This window comes from Ovis canadensis, chromosome 22 (assembly GCF_042477335.2).
Source record: "Ovis canadensis isolate MfBH-ARS-UI-01 breed Bighorn chromosome 22, ARS-UI_OviCan_v2, whole genome shotgun sequence".
Classification (NCBI taxonomy): Eukaryota; Metazoa; Chordata; class Mammalia; order Artiodactyla; family Bovidae; genus Ovis; species Ovis canadensis.
Window position 1 is genome coordinate 55,736,202 of NC_091266.1, and position 23,867 is coordinate 55,760,068.

Consider the following 23,867-nt stretch of genomic DNA (forward strand, 5'->3'; position numbering starts at 1 on the left):
TAGGGGAGAGATTTCGACAGAGCTGTTTGGAGAGGGTACAGGCTCCCTCAAGGGTGAATTCTTCATCGAGAGCAGGATTTCTGATCCAAACACGATGACCACATTGAGGGGAGAGCATAGAATCAATTCAAGGCATCAAAAGAGGGGGTTACCTGGGCAGCTCTTTAGAGCTGTGTGTTTCACAGTCCCTTTTTAACGATGATAGCAGTGTGGTCACATGCCCTTTCAAACTCCTTCTCTAGGCATCATCTCTCATACAAGCAAGCAATGATCAGGAACATGAGGCACAAAGACTCTAAATCTGCGATCTTGGTAACAGTCCCTGGTGGGCAGCACCAACACAGTTAGGTCTTGACCATGAACTTAACCTTGGTCCACCCTTCTGATTGCCAGAGAGGTCAATCCACTCTGCCCTCCAGACCCCTTCCACCTCTTCTCCCTTCACCTATTTATGGTCTTGCCCTCACTTGGAATTTCCTTGGCCTTTTAAGAACCAACTCTCCTCAACAAGGCTTTGTGCTCTGACCACCCCAGACTGAAGGGAGGACTCCAACCTCTGATCTCAGAGTGATCCAGTTTTCAGAAGCACTCCTTTGGGACTGATTGGTACTGCTTTGCCAAGTTCTTTAATGTTTCTTCACGGTTCCTTGTCTGTCTGTCTGCTTGAGGGCAGATTTAGATTATGAGTCCTTGCAGCCAACACATAACTGTGCTCAGTCGATGCTCATAGGTAAGTGATGTATTAATATCACTGGCTCTTGTTAGTAATCTGGAATCTGGCCACCTGACCAGATCCTCTTGGATCTGGGTTCCTAGCATTCACTGGGTTGACTGTGGACTCTCCCAGTCAACTCACCAGTTGGACTCACCCCAACTCAGTCCAGTGTGTTCAGGGTAGTTGCAAGGCTCGGGGAACAGAGGAAACAGACCCACACCTCCTTCCTCCAAGTCCTCATTACTCTACCCATACCTGATACTCCACATGCGTGATATACATAATCATTCATTCATTCACAGAATACTTACCAAGCACAGTGTGCCAGGCATCACGTGTACAGTGGCAGGCTAACTAGATGCGCGCCTGCCTCTGGGGCTTCCAAGAGGGACTCCCTTCCACACGGCCAGGACTGTTCCTCGTCTGTCTGCCTTTCTCTCCCTAGTCTTTGAGATGTCTTGGCTCTGGAATCTTGATCTGTCATGGGTTCCTTCTGAGGTAGAGTCAGTTTGCCCTTTGCTGATGCCTAAGCTCTCCTTCTAAGGTCTTCCTTCTTCCTACCTGCCCTCTTGTCCAAGGCTGCCCTCTGGCTTCTCATTCCCAGTAACTGCCATCTCCCCCGATCTCTAAACCCAGGAGAGATCTGGGGTCCCCAGAGACAACCTGGTGGTTATCGTTAATACGAGTTTTGCATCTTGAATGCCCATTTGTTTTAAATTAATAAAAATAGAAAGTTCAAATTCTGAGAAACATAATCTTGACAGGTGATGGGAAAGCAAACCTAACCCCTGCGTGGGCTCTGGTTTGACGTCCTGACCCTCGGGTCACCGGTGAGGATCTGGCCTTTGACTCTGAACCCTTTGGATGAGGCTCCTGGTCCTCCCAGCAGCCCTTGCTGCCTCAGGTGCTGATGACGATGCTGAGTCAGCAAAGAGGGACCCTGCCCACCTGCTGGGGTAGGGGCCAGTCTCTCTCTCTCTCTTTAACGTTTCACAGCACAGTCCGGAGCTGCTTGGGGGCTGCGCGGGGTGGGGGTGAGGGCGGTTTCCTTTGGCCTGACGCTGATGGTTGGCGAAGAGCCAGGTTCCCCTTTGCCCTCAGTCTGTGCCAGAACCCTGGAATCTGGCCGGCTTTTCCGGGGGCAAAGCAAAGCTTGAAAGTAATCTCGGGTAACTTCTTAGGAAAAAAAGAAAAAAAAAAATCCAGGTTAGAAAAATGTAGGAAGGGGGCAGAGAATAGATAGGAAGGAGCGCTGCCCGCCACGAACAGCGGGTGCCAGGGCTGTCTGGAGCCCGAGAGAATCCTCAAAGCGCTCGGCTACTACCTGCCAACGTGAGTGCCTGTGCCAAGGAGCCAGAGCCCCGGGAGCAGCGAGAGTCGAGACGCAGAGGGGCCGCAGGCAGAGACCCAGCGAGCGCGCTGCTCGGGCGCCGAGCCCAGGGGCCGCCCACTGGCGGGGGAGCCGGGGAGCGCGCAGGGGAGGCGGCAGCGTCCGGGCTTCCCCGGGCTTCCCCTCGCCCAGGCGCGAGCGCAGGGCGCGGCGGGCCCAGGGCGCGGAGGCGGTGCCGGGCGCGGGGGACCCGGGAGTCCCCGAGGCGCCCTCCCGCTCGGCGCAGGGGCCGCGGGGCTGGGAGCGTCGGGGGCTGTAGATGCGGCGTCCCCGAACCCCGGAGCCTCGGGCGGGAGATTTGGGCTGAGCCCTGCCCGCCCCTCCCGGCGCCCGCCTCCCGCCCCCGCCCGCGGCCTGGAGCGCGCCTCGCTCGCCGCCCCGGGTCTGGCGAGCCGGCACCGGCCAGGCTGCGAGAGCCGCCGAGAGCACCAGCCGCCGCCGCCGCCGCCGCGGGAGCCGCTCCGGCCACACCATGCGAGAACTGGCCATCGAGATCGGGGTCCGAGCCCTGCTTTTCGGGGTCTTCGTGTAAGTAGTGGCGCGCCGCGGTGTCGGGGCGCGAGGACTCGGGGACCCACGGACCGAGCGTCTGGGCACCCCAAGTTTGTTTGCGTCCCGCCGGGGCCTGGATTGGAGGGCCCCTTCCCCGCCCAGGGATGCGTCTTAGGGGACCTAGAGAGACCCTTCTGGCTCCCTTCCTGGGACTCTGCGCACGAAGGGACCCCGGCGCGCGAGACTGAGCCGGCTCTCGTCACCCTCAACGCGCCAGGTCCCCTGGCCGGCGCCTTTCCCCGGCCCTGCACCACCTGCTTGGGATTCTGGATGCTCACGGGGACGCAGACGCGCACCCTCGTTGGCACCCTGGGGAAGTTTCTCCCTGTGTGTGATCTTCGGAGCCCGACGTTTGCAGTCTCTGCTCCTGGTTGCATCCTTCCTGGATCCTCGCGGTACCCGGGGCCGGGCTGGGTCTCCCTTCGCGCCCCTGGCTTTGGCGCCCGGGGGGTCCTGGTGAGCGTTTTTCCCGGAGGCATTTGCGGTACTTCTCCGGCTGGAAAACTGTTGCTGAGGCGGCTAAGAAGTCGGAGGGCCGGCAGCCCGGGATGTGGGCTCCATATGCCTAGAGCTCTGTGAGGAGTCCATGTCCACTTAGGGCAGCAGCGAGATGCCCCGGGGGCCCTGAGCGGCGGGTGCTTGGCAAGAGGAGGGGGATCTGGCAATGGGTTTTTTTTTCAGAGACGCATGAGCCCCACTGTACTCCCGGGGACCCGCCGCCCGCCCCCCGCCAGCTTCCCCCGCGCCCGAGCAGCAGCGATCTGTCGCGTCTCTGCCCTTCAGATTCAAGCCCAGAACATCCCTTCAGACCCATTCCTAGCCTTCTGTCATCTCCTGTCACCTAGGCGCCCGTGTCTACACTTGTCCCTCCATTAGGGGTTCAGGTTCTCTCTCCTCCTCTGCCCAGGGCTGTTTTCAGACACATTTTAAATATTTAAGTTGCATGAACTTTCTGGATTTGCATTTTTTTTAAGCCCATTGAGCCATTCCAAACAGGAGGCCTCTCTCTGGATTTCTACCCCGAATCCGGAGTCCTCGGTGGCGGGTGGGAGGCTGTGAGATGACTTGGGTTTCCTTCACCCAGGGTATACACGTGCAAAGAAATGCTCTTTCTGGCATGTTTTTCTTTACCAGGGACTAAATTCATCCAGCGTGTTTATTCATACTGCTAGAAAAAATCCGTGAGCTTCCCCCAGATGTAGAAAACCCCCTCTCCTAGCTTCTGACTAAACACTAGTGTTATTCAGTGGGAAGAAGAAGAACTCGGGTGGTTCCTGAGGCACTTTAGAAAAAAACAGAAAACACTTTTCCCTCCTCTCAGTCTATTTTTCTACCTTTGGAATATACATTCAAACTAGTACTTGCCTTGCAGTCAGATGGGGACAGCTTCCAACTGGCAGTTAGGCTGAGCCCCATTAAAGTATTGTGTGATAGAAACGATAAAATAGTGTTCAGTGCACAGCAAAATTTACCATTTGTTGGGTGAATGTTCATGTGAGTAATGTTGAAATAAAGTGAGGTAGGCTTTTTGGCTGCTAGTTTTGTTTGCCACTGGCAATCATCAAATTAAAATAAAGGATCCAATGATATGTAAATATTTGTATTATTTTCAAACACTCCTTCAAATATCTCCCCCCTCCCCCACCAAACATTTATGCGATGTTTACAAATACGTAATGAATGGTCCACGCAGTGGATTTGGAAATTTGATAATTATCATTTTATGTGCTTCTTGCTTCCTCTAAAGATGTTATGTAAAAATCAGGCAGTTTATTTTTTTTTTCTCCAGCTTCCCCTTTGTATTAATTACTTAATGGGGGATTTACTATCACCCAGAGTGGATCTGTTATCACCCAAAATCTTGGGTGCTGATGGCAGTTTTTGGATGATTCCCTGGTTTTGTACCAAATTGGAAATATTAGCAGTGAGCCATATTAACTTGTGGCTCTTTTACCTGCAAAGACCAGCTTAGGTATCTATGCTGACTCCCTGGGTGGGAATCTCGGATGCTCAGATGCTGTTATCATCAGGCAGATACCGACTTCCGGAAGGACTGGTGTGGAGCGTGAGATACAGATGACCCTTTGTTTTCTTAGACGAGCTTCTGGCGAGATGACAGAGGCTGGCTTTCGGGGGTGAGGGGAGTTTTATTCTCCCTTTCACTAGTACTGGTCTGATGGCAAGCTTCAGTGGCTTGAACCCACCTCTAGTCATGAAGGTGGTGGTCTCAGTAGGAGAGCTTCATCCTCGTAGGTTTATAAAGTCCCTCTGGACAAGCCGAATCCATTTCTCTGCTGTGGGGTCCAACTTAGATGACACTGTTTGGTTCTTCTTGATGTATCTGCCTTATTTCTGAGGATGAGGGAATAATCTTTTGCTGGGGGATACTTTATTTCTTTGCAGACTTGTGCCTCTGGGGCGCATCACCTGTAGCTGCACCTGTTCTCTGAGCAGATTTGCTCTGCATGAAACTAGAACCCCACTTCCTGGTGCCCAAAGTCATGTCTGACTCTTTTGTGACCCCGTGGACTGTAGCCCGCCAGGCTTCTCTGTCCATGGGATTTCTCAGGCAAGAATACTGGAGTGGGTTGCCATTTCCTTCTCCAGGGGGTTCTTCGCAACCCAAACCTGCATCTCCTGACATTGGGAGGTGGATTCTTTATGGCTGAGCCACCGGGGAAGCCCCCCTAGAGGTGTGAGGTTAGTGCTAATGCAATGCATTTGTGGATCCATGGGTAGTGGGGATAGACTAGGAAACAAGGTTTCCCTTGTTCTCTTAAGGAGCCGGTTCTCTGCCTCCAGACCAGGTTTAGCATTGAGGCTTGATGATTCAGGATTCCAACAGGATGCTTTTCATGGACCATTCTCCAGAGAGCACCTGAGAAATGCTTGGTCCTGCCTGAGAAGCTCAATCACCGAGGAGAAAATTAGTAACAAGTAATGCCCATTAGGGCTGGTATGTAAAGTTTAACTTACCAGGAAATAAATTGGTTTGAGGAATCAGTGTTTAGGAAACATCAAAGTACGGTGTGCAGCTTTGAGGCTGAATTTAGTATTCTGAGACTTGTGGGCTTTGCTCTTCCTCAAGGGTCCCATGGGGGGGCTTCTCAGGTGACCCTAGTGGTGAAGAACTCGCCTGCCAATGCACGAGATGTAGGTTCAATCCCTGGGTCACGAAGATCCCCTGCAGGAGGGCCTGGCAACCCACTCCAGTATTCTTGCCTAGATAACCCTACGGACAGAGGAGCCTGGTGGGCTACAGTCCATAGGGTCACAAGGAGTCAGACACGACTGAAGTGATTTAGTATGGCATGGCAAAGGCTATGGGAAAAGCAGAGAGAAGGAGTACCCACAGGCTTCCTCCATTCTGCCATCACCTGAGATGCCAGCAGGGATACTGTGAGTGTTCCTGCACCTGTGAAAGCCATCACTGGATGTTGCTGAGTGAGTGGAGGTGGAAGCAAGGTGGCCGGTCAGTGGCCCTGCAACCCCCGTGTGTGTAACCCACATGTGTGCAACCCACGTGTGTGTAACCCACGTGTGTGTACCACTAGTGGTACACTACTTCTACTTTTCCACCTTGGCCACTCCAGTAACTACCATTTATTCAGGGCTTCCTATGTGCCAGACACTAATAAAGACAACCGCATATACTATTTAACCATTATACGCACCCGATGAGGCAGGTGTGCTGACATTTCTAATCATGGATGAAGGATCTGAAACACAGATTGAGGAACTGCCGCCACAGAGCTGGTAAGGGCGCTGACATCTAAATCTCAGTGCTCCAGCTCTCTGTCACCTCGCTGTACAGCTTCAGAAAACAAAACAAAACAAAACAAAAAAAACCAAACAGCCAGCAGTGGTCTGTTGAGGGCTCGCTGTCCACCAAAGGGACTCCATGTGATTTCTCCTTTAAGCCTGATTTTACTTGAAGGGATTCTCTTAATTTTTCCAACTTTACAAATAAGGAGACCAATTTAGAAAGGCTAAGTAACTTGTCTGCAGGTACTCAGCCAACAGGAGGTATAACATGGTTTCAGGCAGTTGTCTTCCCTTCCCAAAGCTGCTGAGACGAACTATGTCCAGTTCCAGGCTTCCAGACTGGAACCAAAGTGACCACCTCTTAGAAGCCATCCCTCCTCTAAAGATCCTTTATATTTAGAGCAGCACGGTCTGGACTAATGTCCCTCTAGTTCTAAAACCAGACTCTGACATCTCAGTGGTGGAGGGGGCCAGCTGTGGTTCACCTTCCCCAAGAGGAGGAGTTGGGCTTGTTACAGATTTTAAGGGTCTTCCTTATGTCTCTGGACCCCAGAGAGCATGACGTGGTGAGGAAGTTGCCTGTAAAAACATTAAAGGACTAGCGCTGTTTTCTCTTGCCGTTGTTGGCCGTTCCCCTCTGGGGCATCAGTTAAATGGGAGAAGCCTTTATTTATAGCACTGCAGAAAGGACCCTGGAAATATGATGATGACCTGAAATGCTAACGGGGTGGGTGGGGGATGGCGCAGACAAGCTGCCTACTTCATTTGTGAGTCTGGGGTCCTCAACCTCTTTTTCTCCCCACATCCCTCCATCCTCTTTCTCTCCCTCCCTGTGGCTCCTGGAGGGTCCCTGTCTGGGATGTCCCTCCAGAAGCTAGGGGTGTGCTCAGGATGCCAGCAATGGTGTTTGCTTCACCTCAGATCAACTCAGCCTCTCTCCTTGAGCACTACCTATGCTGGAGGCCTGAGCAGGTGGCAGGGATGCTTGGGTGAGGAAGACCAGGGGGCCTCCAAGGAGCATGTATCTGGCAGAGCAGGCACACGACACACTGCGTTTTGTTATTCCCGCCCCCGCCCCTCACTTTGCAATCACTGGTTTTGAAAGTTTTGCCTCCAAACATTTCTCTTTTATTATCCATCCAGTCTATAGATGCATGTTTGGCATCTTGTAGGTGCCTGCAGTTATAGTGGTTATTTCTTTTTCTCTTTCATTAGTAAACTTCAGTTTGTGTAATTCCAAACAGACACAGAGTAACTTGGCGCTTTAGCCGATCCAGGTGACTTGCTCGAGGGCCCTGGCTGTGAGGTGGATTTTTGGAATATTGGCAGTAGCGAATAGATCTTTCTTTATTACCCCGAGGAGTCTGATTTAAGACTCAAGGTTGGGGCGAGCTATGGTGTTTGGAGCAGACTGCTTGGTCTTACTTAGAAGGAGGAATTAATTAGCCCTGGGAGGAATGACAAGGAAGAGACAGGTGCCAAGGAAGGTTGCTTAGAGCTGGCATCTCTCACCTGAGTCTCGAGCAGGGCATGGAAGGTGCAGAAACCCTGGGCCCGAGAACATTCCTACAGACAAGGTCCTGGAGCCAAAGCCTGGAGGCACATTTTGGGTGGAATTGGCTCAGACAGTAAAGAATCAGCCTACAGGGATCAATCCAGGTTTGAGCCCTGGGTTGGGAGGATTCCCTGGAGAAGGGAATGGCAACCTACTCCAGTATTCTTGCCTGGAGAATCCCATGGATGGAGGCCTGGTGGACTGCAAAGAGTAGGACATGAATGAGTGACTAACACTAACTAAGCTCGCCACGTGTGGCCTCAATACAAAGTGTGGGTTTCGAGGTTGTGGAGTTGGGTTGTAGGAAGGTCAGGAAATGAGCCTAGCATGAGGACGTCTTAGGGCCCTGTGTGAAGCTTGGATATTCTCCTTTGCGGAACGTCCCTGGGGAGCCCTGGGAAGTTTGAAACAAAAAAGCGCCATGAACAGACACATGCCCACCGTGGAGGGTGCAGTAGCTCCCTCGGCACCTAGGCCCCGGTCCTTCTGTCGGTGGCCATGTGCGCCTCTGTTGCTGGGCTCCTCTGTGCTTTTGGGGATCCTGAGGTTTGTTCTGCCTTCTGTGTAGGAATCCACATCTCTGTCTTCTTTGCTTTCCCTGCTCTTTCAGCTGGGCCTTGCATGGTTGGTGCTCAGGAGAGCTCACCAGCTGGCCCTTGGTTTGCGAAGATCGTGTTTACAGACCCCTGAGTGTTCAGCATTCATTCAGAGCAAGGCTTCCTAAAGGGCAGCCTGCTGACCACCTGCCCCTGAATTACCTGGGCCCCAGTTCAGGCCTGACTGGATCAGCCTTTGGAGTGGAGCCCAACCCTGGAGTGGATCAACACTCCCATCAACCCGTGGAGTGTTGCATTTTCATCAGGCAATCCTTCTTACACATTTGGGAACTGCTGACGTGCAGTTTCAGTGGCTTGAGACCCTCTTGGGGTCTAGGGTCGCCTCTGGTTATTTTCTCCCTTGGCTACATGTGAGACAACCGTTCCCAAATCCCTGCGTTTAGGTGGGGCCGTGGGGAACACGGGCAGAGTGACAGGGGTCACCTTCAGGTTGAGGCAGCATCAGGCCCCTTTGGTGGCCTGTCCTTGTCCTTCTCTATTGGCGGCAAGCATGGAGCTCTGTGTTGAGGTGGCAAAGCTGCCAGATGCCAGCTCTGCTGGAGGTGGACTTGTGGGACAGGAGGAAGCTGTTTATCATTAACTGTGATTTGGGGACTGAGGTAGCTCAGCTGGTAAAGAATCCTCCTGCAGCGTGGGTGACCTGGGTTCGATCCCTGGGTTGGGAAGATCCCCTGGAGAAGGGAAAGGCTATCCACTCCGGTATTCTGGCCTGGAGAATTCCATGGACTGTATAATCCATGGGATTGCAAAGAGTCAGACACTACTGATTGACTTTCACTTTAGCTACTGTAGCAGAAATCTATTCTATCTAATACACCTGTAATAATTTTGCTCACTCTCTAGAAACAAAGGGTTGTTTGAGGCAAAGTGTAAATGACAAACCATGGGCTTTGGAGCTAGATGGATCAGGGTTAGGATGGGATTTTGACTCTGCTACCAACTAACAAATTGCCTAACACCTCAGTTTCTTCATGAGTGAAATGGGTTAGTTCCTACTTCACTGGATTTTCTTAAATACGGTGCTGTAAGTGCCTACAGTACATACACTGATAACTAGGTGTCTGCTCCCTACTCTTGTGAATCCCTGTTGTCTATATGTAGTGTCAAAACCTGGCAGGGTAGTATAGTGGTCACAGTTAAGGCCCTTGGCGTTGGGTTACTGGGGTTTGAATCCTGGTTTTGTCACTTAGCTGTGTGAACCTTTTAGCAAAGTGTTTATCCTAGTTCAGTCCATCTTTCTCCATCTATTCTCCATCAACAGCATCCTCGGATGTAAGACTTGTGAGTATTAAACGAGAGAGCCCCAACAAATGGTGATATGATCTTTATTATCCTTTTATTGAGATGAATCCATAAGGTACACACTAAGGAAAATGCCATAGGTAGCTAATGATACTCTTATTGCAAATGATTTACTACAATATTTCTGTAAAATAATTAACTCCTTTATATTTCAAACAATTGCTTTTAGCCCCCTAAAGTGAGGTACATAAATTGCCATGAGTTCATTCAGTGAGCTGTACCCCTATTAAAGCGTGGGGTGCTGTCTCTCTGATGGTGTCTCAGCCCTGTAGCTTCTCAGCAGAGACAAATCACCAGCCTTTTACAGCAGCGATTCTAGGACTCTGAATCAGAAGTGTTATCAGTGTTCGCTAATATGTAAGGAAAATGCTGTGTTCCCATCATTGACTTTTGAATCTGCGCTTGTCACACAGAGTTCTGCCAGAAGCCTGCTGCAGACAATTCTTCAATCAGACACCCCTTGCACCCACCAGTCTCTGCATGATGGACCAAGTATACCCAGCGCTTCTCCCCCACCCAGGAGGGCATCTGCTCTGTCTTCTGATAAATGGAGCATCCTTCCATTTGAAATATTATTTGCCACTGTAGAATGAGTCGGCTATACCCAGAATTCTGAGAATTGGTGATGTTTTCCCACAGGGAGATAAATGCTTACAACGCCACAAAAAGAGATCATTAGTTTTATAGCTTTGGGATAAAGTTATCTCAATTAGTTATAAAGATTATACCTTTTATGACCCACACAAGGCTCGTAAAAGCTCCATATCTCTATTTTTCTGTGATAGTGTTTTTAAATACGAAATTGTCTCAGTAATATTGTTTCTTTAAAAAATATAATCTTGGTGTTCTGCGGATGAATTAGAAACCCTGGTTCACCGTGAGGAAGTAAATTAGTACAGGACTTGGCAGTGCCCGGGATGGATGAGCAGGAAGCCAGGAGGGGCTGGGGCTGTAGAGCCCAAGGACTGCTTCATCACAGTCTTTTAATACGTGACTGTGAAAAATTGTCCCGTCGAGGTGAGGGACGAGTTGCTATTCTGTGTCCACTGAAGACAAAGCAGTGAGAAACGGGGTCAGAAGCTGCAGGAGCATCTAGGTTGGTTTGCAGAAAGGCAACAGTCTGCGGATCAGCACTAGACATATCTTTCTCCTTTACCAGAGGGTTTTTAAAACGTGTTTTTATTGAAGTATCGGTTTGAACCATGTGGAATTGCTGATATTTGACTGTTTTGACCTACAGACTCAGGAATTTCATCTCAGTCCAAACTAAAAATAATATCCACAAAGAAAAGAGCATGATTCATGACTGTACAGAGCACCCTCCACCCTCACAGCCCCTTCTGCCACCCTGAGGGTCTCATCATTCTAACTTCTAACAGCGTTTTTGAGCTTTGTGTAAATGGCATCAAGCACTGTGTATACTGTTTTCTGTAGCTTTTGGGGGCTTTTTGCTTGGGCCTGCTTTGGAGGCTTATCTGTGTTATGCATAGTGTTAGTTTGTTAATTCTCATTGTCATGGCATGATGGTACCTTTTTGTTTACTCATTATATGGATATCATTTATGGATATTTGGATTATTTATTATTTTTGGCTATTAAGCATAATGCTGCTGTTGTTTTTAATGAACATATCTGTAATTCCCGTGGGCTATATATGAGGGGTGGAAATGCTCAGTAACTCATCTGAGATTTTTAAAGAGGATTTGGCTTCTTTTCGTCTAGCCCAGATTCTGAGAGAGAGCACTAGGCTGTATGCTGCTTTAATCTCCATCCGTTGATCAGTGACTTTGTGTAAGGCACGTGGTGAATGACAGGAGGATGCACAGAGGCTGGGTCCCCACTCTGCAGAAGGGGAACAGCATGGCGCCAAAGTCTGCTCGTGGGCATTGGAGCTGTATCCTGACTGCTGATGAGAGAGATGTGTCCCGGCTTCCTCATCTGTAAAGTGGGGACAAGATATCACTGCCGAGGAGGCTTAAAGGTGAAGGGAATTAATGTCGTGACACATGGTAAGTGTTAAAGCCAGGCTCCTTTCCTTCCTCCGCCTCTCTTCCCTCCAGCGGGGAGGTCGAAAATCAGTTCAGTCTCTCAGCTGTATCCAACTCTTTGCGACTCCATGGACTGCAGCACACCAGCCTTCCCTGTCCATCACCAACTCCCCAAACTTGCTCAAACTCATGTCCATCGAGTCGGTGATGCCATCCAACCATCTCAACTTCTGTCGTCCCCTTCTCCTGCCTTTGATCTTTCCCAGAATCAGGGTCTTTTCCAATGAGTTAGTTCTTCACATCAGGTAGCCAAAGTATTGGAGTCTCAGCTTCAGCATCAGTCCTTCCAATGAATATTCAGGACTGATTTCCTTTATGATTGGCTGGATGGATCTCCTTGCAGTCCAAGGGACTCTCGAGTCTTCTTCAACACCATGGTTCAAAAGTATCCTTTCTTCAGTGCTCACCTTTCTTTATGGTCCAACTGTCACATCCACACATGACTACTGGAAAAACCATAGCTTTGACTAGATGGACTTTTGTTGGCAAGGTAGTGTCTCTGCTTTTTAATATGCTATCTAGGTTGGTCATAGCTTTTCTTCCATGAACAGTATGAAAAGGGGGAGGTCGAGATAGAGGTAAATAAAAGATACCTAATGTCACAAACAGGGAGATCAAACCAGTCAATCCTAAAGGAAATCAACCCTGAATATTCTCTGGAAGGACTGATGCTGAAGCTGAAGCTGAAGCTGAAGCTCCGATACAATGTCCACCTGATGCAAAGAAATGACTCATTGGAAAAGACCCTGATGCTGGGAAAGATTGAGGGTGGGAGGAGAAGGGGGTGGAAGAGGATGAGATAGTTAGATAGCATCAGTGAGTCAATGGATATGAGTTTGTACAAACTCCGGGAGATGGTGAAGGACAAGAAAGCCTGGTGTGCTGCACTCCACGGGGTCACAAAGAGTCAGACAGGACTGAACAACTGAACAACTGAACAACTGAACAACAAGAACGGTGTTGCAATGTAATACTAATAATGAGTGCAGCAGCCAGTGCCACAGCAGAAATGAACCTGGAACTGGTATCTGGAAAGTCTGAGGATGGCATTCTGAATAATTGTCCAAGAAGTCGTTGAGAAAAAGGCAAGGCTTATATGCATGTATGGGGCTTCCCTGGTGGCTCAGATGGTAAAGAATCGGTCTGCAATGCAGGAGACTGCCTGTGTGTATGTGTGGGTGTCCTTTAATCGACCTGTCTCTCCATCTTGGTTACAGGAAGCAAAGTTTTAATACTAACCATGTGCCATGTTCATACTAGGCGTTTGTCCCACCCTAGATGGCCTAATCTTTTCAATGCTTTACTCTAGGAGGTGATACTGTTGTCCTAAGTTACAGAGTTTTCAGTTCAGTTCAGTTCAGTCACTTGGTGGTGTCCGACTCTTTGCAACCCCATGAATCGCAGCACACCAGGCCTCCTTGTCCATCACCAACTCCCGGAGTTCACTCAAACTCACATCCATTGAGTTGGTGATGCCATCCTGCCATCTCATCCTGGGTCGTCCCCTTCTCCTCCTGCCCCCAATCCCTCCCAGCATCAGAGTCTTTTCCAATGAGTCAACTCTTCACATGAGGTGGCCAAAGTACTGGAGTTTCAGAGCTTTAGCATCAGTCCTTCCAAAGAACACCCAGGACTGATCTCCTTCAGAATGGACTGACTGGATCTCCTTGCAGTCCAAGGGACTCTCAAGAGTCTTCTCCAGCACCACAGTTCAAAAGCATCAATTCTTTGGCACTCAGCTTTCTTCATGCATATAGATTAGCACAAGCTTTTTATGGGCTCCGATGAACAAGTGTAGCCATTGAACTTAGTTTTGTACATAATGTAGATAACCATTTGTTAGCTTGGAAGATACCCATAAACTGTTGTTAAGTGATAAAAAGCAGGTTATGTAAGTGTGTATAAAGCTACTGTAATGTGGTAATAGAATAAAATCAATTTGTATCTATGTCTATAAGAAAATAGCTATAAAGATAAACAACAAAATCTTAATGGTGGTTATTTCAGGCTGATGGGATTATATAATATTTGCTTTTTTTTCATTATACCATTTATTGTGTAATTATTTTACAGTAAACATTTATTACTTTTATACATAATTAGAAACTGACTTAGATGTTTCCTGTTATAGGGGAAAAAAGAAGCTAATGAAATATCCATAGACAGGGCACTGGATGATTCTTTTCTGATTGCTTTAAATATCTGAAGTAGGAATGTGTCAAAAATCAACCTTACTATATTTCATGTCAAGTAAAATGTTTAAAGGAAAATCGGAAAGTAAGGATTAACACACAGAATGTGTGAAAGCATGGTAAAACAGATATGATCAGATGCTATACGTGGAATTATAAATGGACATAAGCCTTTTGAAGAGTAACATCGCAGTGCATAGACAGCCATAAAAATTATTCCTGTTCTTTGACTTAGAATGCTTTAAAAAATATGTTGAAACACTGATATAAAAGGTTACAAAAGCTTCATGTATAAAGATGTTCATTGCTGTGTTCCATGCCAAGCAAAGACACTTGTCAAATAAAAATAAATTAAAGTTCAGATAGTCAGAAAAATTTCAAATGGTCAACGTTTGAAGAAAAGTTGTAGAAGTTATGAATAAAAGAAATACTATACAGCTATTAATGTAACCTTTTTGAAAATCATGAACAAGGTAAAATTTTATGAAGTAATTGTTATGGAAAACACTACACAAAAAATATATATATTTCCAGACTATTGGAAATAGGTCTGATTGGGACAAATGTTAGAAAAGATTACAAAAAATGAATATGATGAGAATGAATGTTCCCCTTCACTTGAACATTATTTTAAAAATTAAAACAATACGAAAGGTGTAAGTTTCCCAGAACTCCTGCACTTCTGCCAATTCCGTTCCCTTCCCTTTTTAAAGTTAAACTTTTAAACAAATATTTATATAATAAAAAAGAAAATACATTTTATCTATAGCTTAATTTTTGTAACTTAATGTACCTTGGAGATATTTTCTATCTTTATAGATCTACTTGATTCCTTTTGCTGGCTGTGTAGTGTTCTGTTGTATTAACCTATTCACAGAATTTTAAGAGTATTTTCATCTTTTGTTATAATAGACAACATTGCAGTTGTGCATATATTGTGATGTACCTATTAAATTACTGCTGTGATAAACCCAATAAGTGAAATCTCTGGGCCAAAGGTCACATGTATTTTAAATTCTGATGGGTACTACCAAAAGTAAAGGTGGAAGTCGCTTAGTGGTGTCTGACTCTTTGTGACCCCATGGGCTGTCCATGGAATTCTCTAGGCCAGAATGCTAGAATGGGTAGCTTTTCCCTTCTTCAGGGGATTTTCCCAACCCAGGGATCAAACCCAGGTCTCCCACATTGCAGGGGGAATCTTTACCAACTGAGTTATCAAGGGAGCCCTGCTGCTCTGCTGCTGCTGCTGCTGCTGCTAAGTCGCTTCAGTCGTGTCCAACTCTGTACGATCCCATAGACGGCAGCCCACCAGGCTCCTCCGTCCCTGGGATTCTCCAGGCAAGAACACTGGAGTGGGTTGCCATTTCCTGCTCCAATGCATGAAAAAGTGAAAAGTGAAAGTGAAGTTGCTCAGTCGTGTCTGACTCTTAGCGACCCCATGGACTGCAGCCTACCAGTTCCTCCTCCCATGGGATTTTCCAGGCAAGAGTAGTGGAGTGAGTTGCCAGTGCCCTCTCCTGGGTATTACCAAATTGCTACCCAAATGGCTATACCTACTTACATTCTACCAATAGTTCAGAGGTATCTGTTGTTGTTGTTGTTTTTTTTAACATCTTTGCCAATGCTGGATGTTATTAACATTTTATATTTATACATGAGAGGGAATATATCGTTTGCATCTTTTCACTCGTGTATTGGAAATTTGTATTTTTAACTAAAATATCTGCCATTTTCCTTAATCATGCTTTTATTGGATCTTCACATCTATCTTCCTGATATGTAGGAGTGTTTTATTCTTAAGAGCTATTGACCTTTTATTTCATAAGTTGCAAAACTTTTATACCTGTATGATTGACTTTTAAGTTTCTTTGCACTTTCTATTATCGTGCATAACTCAATGATATAGTTAAATCTATCCATCTTTTCCTTTGTGGTTTCAGAGTTTCTGTCCTATTTAGAAAGGTGGCTCAGCTGGTAAAGAATCTGCCTGCAATTGGGGATACCTAGGTTCAGTCCCTGGGTTGGGAAGATCCTCTGGAGAAAGGAAAGGCTACACACTCTGGTTTTCTGGCCTAGAGAATTCCATGGACTGTATAGCCTGTGGGGTCGCTACGAGTCGGACCCGACTGAGCCAATTTCATTTTCAGTTTCACTTTGTCAGTTAAAACAGAAGCATTTTTCTGTATTGCCTAGAAACATTTTCTGTATTGTATTATACTTTCCTTCTTTGATTTTAATTCTTTATGAGAATTTTAATTCTGTATGAGATTTAATTTAATTTTAATTCTGTATGAGAATTTTTTAAACTTATGGAGTGAAGTGGAGGATTTAACATTTTTCTTACATGTGGTTTGTCAGTTACAAAATAGGCATTGTTTTCTCAGTGACTTCTTTATCACGTAACAAACTTCCATATGTCCGTAGATTGCAAGTGAATTCTATTGTGATTATTTGTTTGCTTGGTTGTGGCTCAATATAACATTTCAATTATTGTAACTTTATAGTTTGTTGAGATATCTGAAGGGAAATGGCCCCTTCTTCCTGAGAAGGTTTAGATTGCAGGATCCAGAACCAGGATTTCTGGGGCTCAAAACACTAATCTGCTGTTTACTAATTATGTGACCTTGGGTGGTTTGTTTTATCTCTCTGTGTTTCAGCTTCTTAGCCTTAAATATGGAGATAATTGTAGTCTTCGGAGAAGGAAATGGCAACCCACTCCAGAATTCTTGCTTGGAGAACCTCATGGACAGAGGAGCCTGGAGGGTCCCTGGGGTCACAAAGAGTTGGACATGACTTAACACCTGAACAACCACCACAGTGCTAAAATAGTTTCATTGAGTTGAGATCAGAGACTGTGACTTGTGTGGTTTCTAGTTTTTTAAAAAATTTTTGTTATGATTCTCTGTATGGTCACATACATAGTCAATTTTAAAATTTACCTACAGTATAAGTTTTTATAAATTTACATGGTTTGAACATAATGAATAGTTTCTGTTTGGTAGATATAAAGCTGTAAATATATTAAAGCAGGTTAGCTGTGCTGTTCAAATCCTCATATTTTCACTCTTTTAAATTTGTTCTTTTAAATGTGAAGATATGCTCCCTATGTCAAACTGGGGTAATTAAAGCTTTCACATGTTTTGAGACAACTAATATTTATTTTGTATTGCTGCCAACTTATTCTGTTTTCTTTAAGTGGTGCTCATTTTTGTGTTCCCCACCCCCCTTTTTTGTTTCTTGCTTTGCTGAATAGTTCAAGTTTTCTTTGCTACCTCCCTTTTTTTCCTTTAGAGATTTGTAACTGAAATTACTATGTCCATTTCTAGGTACTGTTCTTAAATTATCTTTCATTTTGATGAAATTCAACATCTTATCAGCATGAAGTTTCAATCTTTGTTTTAATGTTCTTTATCTTAAATTCTACTTTATTTACTTTTAATATGTAGCTGCATTATCTTTCTTGAGATTAATGTCTGCACAGAATGTACTTTTCAGTCTTTTTATTTTCAACCTATCTGTATTTTTATGTTTAATGTATAAAACTATGACTCTTATAAACAGCTTTTAGTTGTGCCTTTTAATTTTATCCAGTCTGACCAGTCTCTGCCATTCAGTTGGAATGGTTAAGCCATTTACAGTTAATGCAATGGGTATGGCTGGGTTGAAGCCTACCACCTTCTTATTTGATTTTTATTTTTTTCATCTATTCTTGTTTCTCTTTTTCTGTCTTCTTTTAGGCTAATCAAATACTTGTTAGTATTCCACTTTATCTCCTTTATTGTATTTTAATTATACCTCTTTAAAAAATTCATATGATTTTCTATACATTACAATATGCATTTTTTACTTGTCATTGTTAAGTCAATATTATACCACTTTATGTACAATGTAAGAATCTTTAAAAGACATGTTTTTCTCATGCCTTTGGTACATTGTCTTAGATTCCACTTTTACATGTAAGCCCCATAAAACATTTACATTATTCTGTCTTAGCAGTTAATACATTTTTACAGAAAGTAAAATTTCAGTGTATGTTTACCCACACATCTACCATGTCTAGTACTCTTTATTACTTCTTGCATATCTGATTTTCCCTTTAGGATGCTATCCCTTCAGCCTAGATAGCTGCCTTTAGCATGTCTTGTAGGGCAGGTTTGCCAGGAATGAATGGATTCGTTTGGCTTTTGCCTTATTGGATTTGTCTTTATTTCGCTTAACTTTGGAAAGACGTTTTTGTTTATTATAGAATTTCAGATCGACGATTTTCTTTCTGTGCTTTAGAGACGGCTTTGGATCGTCCTGAGGATTTTAATGTTTTGATGAGAAGTCAGCTGTCACTCTTACTCTCGCTCTTCTGAATGCTGTGTGTTTTCCAGTTGCCTGATTTTAAAACTTTATTTTCATTTTTGGTTGTCAGCAATTTGTCTATGATGTGTCTTGTTTGGTCTCATTTGTTTTTTTTTTTTTTTTTTACAGCTCAAGTAGACAGATATTTTATTAGAAAGACAGTAGACAGCACACTCCTAAGACAAGGGAGCAGGCCAAACTCAAAGAAGTGGCACGTTTGTATTTTTGCTGCTTAGGTTTATAGAGATTTTTGGAGCGATGGTTTGATGTCTTTCATCAATTAGTTATTCTCAAGACATTATTTTTAAAAATATTTCTTTAACCCCAGTCTGTCTGTCTCTCCTCTTCCTCTGGTTCTTCAGTTATATATATATCAGACAGTTTATTATTATTATTATTATTCCTCAGGTCTTGGGTAGTTCTTTTGGTTTTTCTTTTTCTTTTTTTTGAAACTTTCCTCTCTGTGACTTAGTTTAAGATAATAGCTATTGATTTTTCTTCAAATTCACTAATTCTTTATTCTGCTGTATCTATTTTGTTTTGGTAAGCCCATGCATCAGATGTTTTATTTCAAATGCTTTTTTTTTTCAGTTATATATTGCTAATTTCCTTTTGATTCTTTTTTATAGAGTTTTAGTTTCTTTGTGATGTTTTCCACTGGTTCACCTATTCTTTTCACCTTTCCCTGGAACTGTACATATTTTACAGTAGAAAGTCCTTTTCTGCTCTTTCCATTGTTAGGATGATCCATGGTTTTGTTTTTTTTTCTCTCTGAATTATGGATCATGTTTTCCTATTTCTTTGCTTGTGTTATAATTTTTAATTGTATGTTGGATATTATGAGACACTTGACTTTTAACTTTCCTCTGAAAAATGTTGAGTTTTAAGCTTGTAGGCAGTTAATTTACTGTGGAGTCTCCTTAATCCTTGAAGCCTTGGTTCTAGGCTGTGTTTGGGTAAGTCTGTGTTGGTTTTGCTTTAGATACTAGGGTGTGTCCTTAAGTTCTAGGATGTGTTTCTTACTCCTGTGGTTTGAGCCTTTTGAGGTTTCAGTTGAAACTGTAACTTGGGGGCGTTTCAACTCCAAACTCTATCTCCTGGCTGCTGAAGTCCGTCCTTCACTCTTTAGACTATGGCTGTTACTCTGTGTGTGTGTGTGTGTGTGTGTGTGTGTGTGTGTTTCTAGTACAAACACATATATTAATAATGTCAAATGACCACAGAAACTCATGATTGTCCACACTGTGAGAGAGAGGACTTGATAAGACCAAACGTTTAATGGAGATGGTGGCATTTCCTTATTATTTAAGCAATTATATATTTTGCAGAAGAAGAATACACATTCCCAACTATATTTACAGTTTAGCTAATTAAAACTGCCCAAATTGAGATTTCTGAATATTCTATGCCTAGAAATGTGGTCACTAACAGGTATACCCAAATAATACCACTAGGAAGTATTGTTGCTACAGCCAGTTGCCAAATACTATTTTCCACAACCACAGAAAATTTGAAAACTTAGTTAAACCCCAAACTACAGTTGCTAAAATAAATACCACATCAGTTCAGTTCAGTTCAGTCGCTCAGTTGTGTCTGACTCTTTGCGACCCCATGAATCGCAGCACACCAGGCCTCCCTGTCCATCACCAGCTCCCGGAGTTCACTCAGACTCATGTCCATCGAGTCCGTGATGCCATCCAGCCATCTCATCCTGGGTCGTCCCTTTCTCCTCCTGCCCCCAATTTCTCCCAGCATCAGAGTCTTTTCCAATGAGTCAACTCTTCGCATGAGGTGTCCAAAGTACTGGAGCTTCAGCTTTAGCATCAGTCCTTCCAAAGAATTCCCAGGGTTGATCTCCTTCAGAATGGACTGGTTGGATCTCCTTGCAGTCCAAGTGACTCTCAGGAGTCTTCTCCAACACCACAGATCAAAAGCATCAATTCTTCGGTGCTCAGCCTTCTTCACAGTCCAACTCTCACATCCATACATGACCACAGGAAAAACCATAGCCTTGACTAGGCGGACCTTGGTCGGCAAAGTAATGTCTCTGCTTTTAAATATACTATCTAGGTTGGTCATAACTTTTCTTCCAAGGAGTGTCTTTTAATTTCATGGCTGCAGTCACCATCTGATTTTGGAGCCCCCCAAAATAAAGTCTGACACTGTTTCTACTGTTTCCACATCTATTTCCCATGAAGTGATGTGACCAGATGCCATGATCTTCATTTTCTGAGTGTTAAGCTTTAAGCCAACTTTTTCTCTCTCCTCTTTCACTTTCATCAAGAGACTTTTTAGTTCCTCTTCACTTTCTGTCATAAGGGTGGTGTCATCTGCATATCTGAGGTTATTAATATTTCTCCTGGCAATCTTGATTCCAGCTTGTGTTTCTTCCAGTCCAGCATTTCTCATGATGTACTGTGCATATAAGTTAAATAAGCAGGGTGACAATATACAGCCTTGATGTACTCCTTTTCCTATTTGGAACCAGTCTGTTGTTCCATGTCCAGTTCTAACTGTTGCTTCCTGACCTGCATACAGATTTCTCAAGAGGCAGGTCAGGTGGTCTGGTATTCCCATCTCTTTCAGAATTTTCCACAGTTTATTGTGATCCAAAGGCTTTGGCATAGTCAATTAAGCAGAAATAGATGTATTCTGGAACTCTGTTGCTTTTTCCATGATCCAGCGGATGTTGGCAATTTGATCTCTGGTTCCTCTGCCTTTTCTAAAACCAGCTTGAACATCAGGGAGTTCACGGTTCACGTATTGCTGAAGCCTGGCTTGGAGAATTTTGAGCATTACTTTACTAGCATGTGAGATGAGTGCAATTGTGCGATAGTTTGAGCATTCTTTGGCATTGCCTTGCATAGGTATTTTCAATTAAATTTAAGTTTTTATGGGGCAAATCTTAATAAACCTAAGGTAGCAAGCTTAGTTCTTCTGTGGCCAAAGGCCAATGTTTATAGGCTTCTTTTTTTTTTTTTAATCTTTAATTCTTACATGCATTCCCAAACATGAACCCCCCTCCCACCTCCCTCCCCATAACATCTCTCTGGGTCATCCCCATGCGCCAGCCCCAAGCATAAACAACCAGTTTTGCCTGAGACAATGACTGTAGTCTGCCAGGCTCCTCTGTCCATGAGTTTTCCCAGGCAAGAATACTGGAGTAAGTTGCCATTTCCTTCTCCATGTGGCTGTTACTTTCCATTGTTGTAATTTGTACTCTTCTCCTGCATGTTGGTATTTCTGAGTTTGCCAATAATTCAAAGGAAATTTGTACATGGAATTTTGGATTCCCACTCTCTGTCTAAACTCCTTAACAGGGATGTGTCTCCTTTCTTGTATTATCCAGTATATTCTCCCCATATGCTTTGTGTCTTCCATAATTTTTTTTTTTGTCTTCTGCCTTGCTAATTGGTACCCCTTGAGGCTCTGCAGCCTGGATATGGATTTTATGTTTTTCATTCTTTTGAGTGGACTTCCGAGAGGGAAGAAAGACAAAACGTGCAGGTTCAATTGGTCTTCTTGAACTAGATGTCCCTTTCAAAAACATTTTTCAAATTTTTCTTTGATACAGTGTTTATATTTTATATTAATATTATATTAAAAATTGATTCTTCCACTTGTGAATATTTTTATAGTTTTCTGAGTCATCAAGTAAGTGGTCTTTTCTTTGCTAATCTAAAATCCTACCTATTTTCCAAGACTTAGCTCCGAATTTGCTTTTCTGTGGTATCTTGTTTAAATATACTAACCCTAAATGTATATAATACTGACGATGAAGTTACAAAAAAGTCCCACAAAAAAGTCTTTTTTTTTAAATGATAGAAATACTTGGTTTTCTGGATGTATTGGGTTTTAATTCAGTCTTGTAGGCAAGTGAAAATGTCTTCAGCCATGTAATGAGAACATATTAAATTAGATATAAAAAATATGAATACCTTATTTATGGAAAAACACAAGAAACAGAGATACTTATGCTTTGATATTTTTCCAGATGCAAAATATCCTCTCATTGTTTCCTAAAAGGAGTAGATTGGGGTTGCTTGGCTCCAGGGGTGATGATGATGGTAATAGTTAATATTTATTGAGCGCTCACTGTATTCCAGGCAGTGCACCAAGGCAATTTACCCTTTAAATCTTCAATCCTATGAGGTAGGAGTTTTATAATTCTTCATATTTTTGGATGAGAAATCCAAAGCTTAGAAAGGTTTAAGAACTCACCCGGCGTCAGACTGTTAATAAGTGAGATGAAAGTGACTTCAGTGAAACATTTAAATAGAGTGTTTAATGTGATGGAACAGTATGCATCAGATTTGGGTAGAGAGGGGAGAGAAAGGTCTGGTGGTGAGGCTTTCTGGTAATTAAATGACCCTGACATCCTCAGTGAAGTCATGGACATGAAGGGGATTGACGTACACTGAGCAAATGGAACTCTGACATTTTACCAGAAGGCACCACAGAGTGAATTATATCTTACCCTGTGTCTGACCTGGGAGAGTCTCGAGGGCTTGTCTCATCTGTCTTCCCCTCTAGGTTTTTTTTTTTTTTTCCTGTCTTTAACAGGGGGCCTCAATCACATCCTCCTTGTTCAGCGGCGGAGGCAAACCTAGACCCCCAGTCTCTTGACTCTTGGCCCCAGGGGCTGCTCAGATGTCACCTCCTCTGCTTCTGATCCGGCATAGGTCCTGCCCTTTTGCGTTTGGGCTCCTCTTTTCCCCATCCTATTGGGATTATGTGAATGCAGTTGCCTTTCTTGATAGCCTGTGTGGGGAGCTAGCTGGGGAGCTGCTTTTCATGGCTGATTCATGTCAACGTATGGCAAAAACCACTACAGTATTATAATTAGTCTCCAATTAAAATAAATAAATAAACTAAAAACACACACACACACACACACTCTTGCTCAAAAGGAAGTCCTTGGTCCAACATCTTGTCCTGCCCCCGCCCCCCCCAACCACTTCCAGTTATAAGATGAATAAATTCTGGGGATCTAATGTACAGCATGGTGATGATGGTTAACGATACTCTATTATATATTTGAAAGTTGATCGTAACTACTCTGTACACAAGAAATGGTGGTTATGTGACATGATGCAAGTGTTAGCACTACCGCAGTGAGCGTTTTGCAACACACGCTTATCAAACTAGCACATTGTACATCTTAAACATACGTGAGGTCTACTGTATCTCCATCAAGCTGGGAAAAAAAGAAGTCCTGACACTTCCCTCCCGTGTGCTTGTCACACTTCCACAGGACGCAGCAGAGGGGTGTCTCCAGGCCGAGAGAAGGTGAGGTGACGAGCCAGCCATGCCTGAGGGTGGTGTCCACTCCCGGTGGTCAACCTGACCTGAGGCTTCCTGTGGACTTTGTTCTACGTGTCAGG

At 44.4% G+C, this 23,867-nt stretch overlaps 1 protein-coding gene across 1 annotated transcript in view; it reads left to right on the forward strand.

The window, feature by feature from the left end:
- The first annotated feature begins 2,167 nt into the window (after positions 1 to 2,167).
- PLPP4 (phospholipid phosphatase 4) overlaps positions 2,168 to 23,867 on the forward strand; it is a 146,104-nt gene continuing 124,404 nt past the window's right edge. The window contains exon 1 of the mRNA XM_069567997.1: positions 2,168 to 2,633. Coding sequence (XP_069424098.1) covers positions 2,578 to 2,633 — 56 coding nt within the window. The 5' untranslated portion in view covers positions 2,168 to 2,577. The remainder of the gene's footprint in view (positions 2,634 to 23,867) is intronic.